The sequence below is a fragment of the Salvelinus sp. IW2-2015 genome, unplaced genomic scaffold, assembly GCF_002910315.2.
Source record: "Salvelinus sp. IW2-2015 unplaced genomic scaffold, ASM291031v2 Un_scaffold890, whole genome shotgun sequence".
NCBI classification, from domain to species: Eukaryota; Metazoa; Chordata; class Actinopteri; order Salmoniformes; family Salmonidae; genus Salvelinus; species Salvelinus sp. IW2-2015.
Genome location: NW_019942637.1, coordinates 159,079 through 166,171, shown reverse-complemented (window position 1 = coordinate 166,171; position 7,093 = coordinate 159,079). Strand labels below are relative to the sequence as shown.

Here is a 7,093-nt window from a genome sequence, read left to right as displayed (position 1 = left end):
ATAATAATAATACAGACATTATGAGAACAATCATAATAATAATACAGACATTATGAGAAACAATCATATAATAATACAGAATTATGAGAAAAACAATCATTAATAATAATTACAGACATTATGAGAAACAATCATAATAATAATCACATTATGAGAAACAATCATAATAATAATACCAGACATTAATGAGAAACAATCATAATAATAATAAGAATTATGAGAACATCATAATAATAATACAGACATTATGAGAAACATCATTAATATAACAGACATTATGCAGAAACAATCATAATAATAATACAGAACATTATGAGAAACAATCATAATAATATATTAACGAGTACATTATGGAATGACATTCTAAAATAAACGAAATGTCACTAAAACATAATAATTTCATAATATATATGATATGTTCACTAAGCATGTTTGTATTATTTATTGATTATAATTGGGTTTCATAAAACTAGAATCGTATATGTTAATTTTATTTATAATAACTTGGGATTTCCGATACAAATTGTATTTAATTATGTTAGAAACTTAGATTTATTATTTTACTACTAATATGTTGTATAATCATTATGATGTAGTCTCCATCAGCTGTAATTATTTTGATGGTTATTGTGCACTTATAATGATTCTATAATTAATTTGCTTAAAATTTTTGGTTTCATCACTTAACTTCCTTGTAATATCTTACATTTTTACCATAATCTGTTATCATTATTATATAATTAGTTCAGTCTACCTCTACCATAAGTTCTGGTAATTATTTATTAGATTGTTTCTCCATAATGTCTGTATTATTATTATGATTGTTTTGTCATAATGTCTGTATTATTAATTATGATTGTATACCCAATTCTACTACATTATTAAATATGTCAATTGTACATTAGATACATATATATGATGAAACATCAATATATATAGTAGTTCATTTCTCACAAGACTATATATGAGAAACTCGATTATGTACATATATATATATATTACAGACATTATGGAGTAATACAGATCATTAATTCAATATACATGATCGATTATTGATTGAAAATAATATTAGGTAATTAATCTATCAATAAACTAGTACTGTAATTTTATAATATTGAGAAACAATCATAATAATAATACAGACATTATGAGAAACAATCATAATAATAATACAAAATTATGAGACAACAATCATAATTAATAAATAGCAGACATTATAAAGAGATAGACAATTATATATCATATAAAATAGTTAACTGATATTATACATTGACATTTTATTGAGAAATTACTGGATATCATAATCAATCACCAAAATAACAGTTGATATTCATTTTATGATAGGAGAATTGCATTTATTTATAATATATATATTCATGGTCATAGATTCTATTATTGTAGATGACAATAAATTGCTATATATCAATAATGTAACTTTGGTTTAACATGAATCATTTATGGATTGTATGTATCATCACCTATAGGTCTGCTATAAAATATTAAAATTCAATTAGAATTCAGTGACTTATTTATTGCCACGCAATAAAAATGCTACTTGTCATCTAAATTTATAAATTATAATACAGATGGATTTGTTCATTATTCGTATGCATCCAACTAATGGTCCATCTGATATATATCATAATTAATATTACCGATTCGTTTTCACGATATATTGTTCTATGTATTATAGTATGAATGAAAACTCTGATATTCTTCCAATATATAGTAGATTTAAGTTAAACATTAATTGACTAATGTATTGTTTTACTCATAGTAGAAAATGTCATGCATATCTCTAATTATTTCTGATTGATAATATCAATATATGGTCTAGGGTATTTAATTAGACTATTTTTTGACTTAGGTAAATCTTCCAAATTACTGTCTGTATTATTATTCTGATTGTTTTCTCCAATAATGTCTGTATTATTAATTAATGAATTTGTTTTTACTCAAAAATGTTCTGTATTTAATTATTAGAATTGTCATTTTCTTCACTATGAGATGATCATGTCATTAAATTCATATTTAATAGATTGTTTTCTAATTCTCATAATTTACCTAGTATTATTGATTGAATCGATTTGTTTTCTTTCCTGAGAATCTCTACACAATGCAGTAATAACTTAGTATTACTAAGTTAGCTCTTGCATCGCACCGTACAACAACGTGAGCATGACAGAGTGCATAGTGCCTGACTCATGGGATAAAAAAACAGAACGGTATTCTTACTTCTAGCAAACAACCCGTACTAACAGATCTATCATCGTAGAACATAATGACAGTATTGAAGGACCTTAATACTAGTCATCCTGTGCCCATGGCACATCCTCATCCGGCATTAACTCCTAGCCTAGGAACTTTTAAAAGATGAGTACATGACCTGACTATCTCCCCGACAGGGACCCTAATAACTAAGCGAAGGATGGGGGAAAGTCCATTTCGAATAACTACATAGAACCAGAGCAACCTATGACTGAAAACTGTTTATAGAGGTAAACAACAGATTCATCAACACCTGAAATGGACGTGACACCAGAAGAACACTTATTGCGGACATAAACAGGAATCACTAATGATAACATTCACTAGGATACCTTAGGTTCTGCTAGTGGAAAATCAATGCACTTAACTAAAGTTAAGTATCAGTCATAGACATCCTGGAGTGATGCAAACCGGATGTATATGTTAATGAGTAGTACGGAGGGGTTATCAATCAGACAAGCCAAGGTGCTGTTCACGAACGGTAGTAACTCATCCTAGATTCAGGCCCGGTGAAGCCAGGACGACTCGGGGACGTATACGTGCTATATGCTGTGAGCGAAGCCCTCAACGAGACGCTCTACGTGCTGCTCAAGGTGTTTACTGTTCTGTAATGGTGTTCGCTGTGTGTTGTGATGTTGTTACAGTAAGTAATCCTGTGACGTCTTTTCCCTTTTGGTGATCAATAAAGGTACAGTGGTAAGAAACAGTCATGTGAACCCTTTGGAATTACCTGGATTTCCTCATAAATTGGCCATCAAATTTTTATCTGATCTTCATCTAAGTCACAACAATATGAACAACAACAGTGCTGCTTAAACATACACATACAAATTTATTGTATTTTCTGTCTATCTAATTGGATACATCATTTAAACATTCACAGTATAGGTTGGGAAAAGTATGTGCCACTAGGCTAATGACTTCTCCAAAGCTAATTGGAGTCAGGAGTCAGCTAACCTGGAGTCCAATCAATGAGACGACATTGGAGATGTTGGTTAGAGCTGCCTTGCCCTATAAAAAGCTCACAAAATGTAAGTTTGCTATTCACAAGAAGCATTGCCTGATGTGTAACCATGCCTCGAACAAAAGAGATCTCAGAAGACCTAAGATCAAGAATGTGTGTGACTTCATAAAGCTGGAAGGGTTACAAAAGTATCTCTAAAAGTTCTTGATGTTCATCAGTCCAGGTAAGAAATTGTCTATAAATGGAGAAAGTTCAGCACTGTTGCTACTCTCCCAGGAGTGGCCTTCCTGCAAAGATGACTGCAAGAGCACAGCGCAGAATGCTCAATGAGGTTAAGAAAGAACCTAGAGTGTCAGCTAAAGACTTACAGAAATCTCTGGAATCATGCTAACATCTCGTTGACGAGTCACGTAACGTACAAACTATAAACGATAACGGTGTTCTGGGAGGACACCACGGAAGAATCCGCTGCTGTCAAAAAAAACATTGCTGCACGTCTGAAGTTTGCAAAGAGCACCTGGATGTTCCACAGCGCTTCTGATAAAATATTCTGTGAACAGATGAAACTACAGTTGAGTTGTTTGGAAGGAACACACAACACATATGTGTGGGAAAAAAGGACAGCACAGCACACCAACTAAAAACCTCATCCCCACTGTAAAGTATGGTGGAGGGAGCATCATGGTTTGGGGCTGCTTTGCTGCCTCAGGGCCTGGACAGCTTGCTATCATCGACGGAAAAAATGAATTCCCAGTTTATCAAGACATTTTGCAGGAGAATGTTAGGCTATCTGTCCACCAATTGAAGCTCAACAGAAGTTGGGTGATAACACAGGACAAGACCCAAAACACAAAGTAAATCAACAACAGAATGGCTTCAACAGAAGAAAATACGCCTTCTGGAGTGGCCCAGTAAGAGGAACGATAGTGTCATGCCTGACACTCAAACCCGTAGATATTAGAGATGTCTGCACAGGTCATGAGACCTCCAGAGAGAAGCAGATTTCATCACCAGATATCCCAAGATAGTGCTTAATGATAAAGACAAGAAACTTAATCTTGTAAGTCGATAAGTGTATCACAATTCACCAGACATTACTGTAGATAACACTTCATAGCACGTATATATATTCGGACATTGCTAGTGGTCTGATCCAAGCAACTCACAGTACTAATACGATTCATGGCTAAGAGTGTTATTGCTATAGCACGGACATTATATGAGAAACAAATCATAAATGTAGGGTCAACCAGTTAATTAAATCCAGACATTATGGAGTTGCAACACTAACTTCATAATTTTCCAACTAGCCAACTGCTGAATGACATTATGTACGCAACGGTGATAGTCTCATCAAAGATACATATAAGAAACGTATATTGTATTCGTGATGGTTAACATTATAGATGAATATAACGAGACAGACATCTAGAAATGATTATTGATATACCATGTTGTCTGTGACATTATGAGCAAATCAAGATGTACATAGATATATCAATGATCAGAACATATTATGAGATAACGCAATCATAAAATAATATAAATGACAGAACATTCACCAGTGAGAAACAGTACATATAATCAATCAAAACGGAGACATTATGCACAGACCACATCAACCTTCATAATAATATTATGGCCACTGTATAATATGATGAAATTCACAATTCATATATAATACTATACTAACATTCAGAACAGTTATAGAGATAATCTGCAAATCTATAATATAATTTAACAATACTTACATCCTATAATTATCAGAACTATGCCCTATAGAGGGTGCAAATACACCTAACAGTCGGAGACAGAGGTAATAAAGGCGAGTAACCTGAATACGAGCTATCAGACATTAAATGGAAACTCATCCACCCAATATACTGGTGGAAGTCTGCCGGTGACCCTTAGACTGGATAAGAAGAGCTAATCTCATCTATAATGATTGTATTACCATGACAGCTATAATGAGCACATAGTATCCTTACCAATCCATCTGACTATAGCAGATCATATGAGAAACATCATTGTCATATTCTATACATACAGATCGATTCTGCACTGAGATAACACTAAGAAACTGACACATCTAATACACTCCAAGTGACTAGACACCTTCACTGAGACACCTAACTCAATACATAACTACTACAGACATTATGAGAAAGCTCAAGCACATTTGTATAGCGCACAGTGGGACCTAATAATAATCATAGATAAATGATACCAAATCAAATATGTAGTCTTCAATACCAATCCGTATCTTCTATACATCTTACCTGACTCCAGGCCGTGCTTTCATCGACCCCAGGGAGCTTGGGCAGAATCGGGAAGTGAAACCCAGCGATGTGAGGGGACCATGGAGAGGGTGTCCCTCTGTCTCTCACCTCCAGCTGCCCCAGCGGTTCGAAGATGAACTCGTCCAGCTGTCGCAGGTTGTTGGAGGACAGGTCCAGGTAGCGCAGGTGTTTGACGTAGACGAAGGCCTCRGAGGAGAGGAAGTGAAGGCCGTTGTGACTGAGTAGGAGGTTGTGGAGTTTGGTGAGTTTCACCGTGGTCCACTCAGCCCTCAGTCGGGAGACGTCGTTGTAGCTGAGGTCCAGGACGGCCGTGTAGAGAGGCAGGCCAGTCGGCACCGTTGTCAGGTTCATCTTGGAACAGCTCACGATGTTACTGGCACAGATGCAGGTCTTGTGGCAGTTGAGGGTTGAGGCTACCGCCCCAGACGGGAACCAGAGGAGGGCCAGGGAGAGGAAGAGGTACAAGGCCCATCGAACCTGGATCCTCCTCAGGCTGAGAGAGGGAGAGGCAGAGGCAGAGGGGGAGGGCTCCGGCAGGGCGCCTGCTTTGCGTGGAGGCATCATGCTAGGAGACGGTCGGTGTGTTGTTATTAAAGGAGCAGAACTTCCTGTATTATGGGTYTCTTTCTACACAGCATGGAGCAGCAGCTGGTGGAATCCCAGGCATCGCTTAATTGAGGTCTGAAAGAAAAGCAAACAGACTATTGTTGTTGGAAACAGAGACATGGCTGTTGGACAGGAGAGGATATCGTCATGGTTACATGCCTGATAGAGTGGTAGTATATCCCCTAAAATACATTCAGGCACACACACAATCACTATGAGAAACAATTACATTTGCATGCATTCAGATTCAGATTATAATTATTATTATTTATTTTTTAAATTTGATTAGTTTCTACAGCATTCCATTTGCTCCGAAACAGATAATAATACAGAACGTTTGCYACCTTAACGTCAGATCAGATTTAGCCATCCTCCAATCATTCTCTGAAATAGAAATCCCATCCGCTACCAAATCAGACACGTCTGTTTATAATTTGCACCTCGTTTTAGTCCGTACAGTAATAGTCTCTCCAACGTAAGGACAACAAACGGGATGCAGAGAGACAGAGAGGAGAAATCCTTCCTCGCCTATAGTCCAGCTTCAAACAAAACACAGCTCTGTGCCCAAATCTCCATAGAAGATTACGCAAGCATAAAATTATGCAAGGATAAAATTATGCAAGGATAAGATTACGTAAAGATCAAAGAACACATGCCCTTGGACCGGCGTCACTAACCCAACCTGAATTAATGAATGACTGGAATAACTAGGCTATGGGTCCAGGTATGATGTATTTTTTTTAAAGGTACAGATGTCGGATCGTAACTTGATCACTCTTTTGTCGCAGATATTTTTCATGATGCTTCAGGAAATTCAAATGAACCTCATTAGTGGCTGAAAATGAGCAGTTCTCTTTTTATCCATGCGGGGGCAGTCAAGTCTTTGGGATCAGGGCTTAAAGGTAACCACGTGTAACATATGGATTTGCATTAGTATACGTGTCAAAAGTCCCAA

General features: G+C 36.0%; 1 protein-coding gene across 1 annotated transcript in view; it reads right to left on the bottom strand.

The window, feature by feature from the left end:
* LOC112069069 (amphoterin-induced protein 1-like) overlaps positions 1-6,703 on the bottom strand; it is an 11,562-nt gene extending 4,859 nt beyond the window's left edge. The window contains exons 1-2 of the mRNA XM_024136352.2: positions 6,483-6,703; positions 5,512-6,213 (exon numbers count right to left, since the gene is read on the bottom strand). Coding sequence (XP_023992120.1) covers positions 5,512-6,096 — 585 coding nt within the window. The 5' untranslated portion in view covers positions 6,097-6,213; positions 6,483-6,703. The remainder of the gene's footprint in view (positions 1-5,511; positions 6,214-6,482) is intronic.
* Positions 6,704-7,093: the final 390 nt, after the last annotated feature.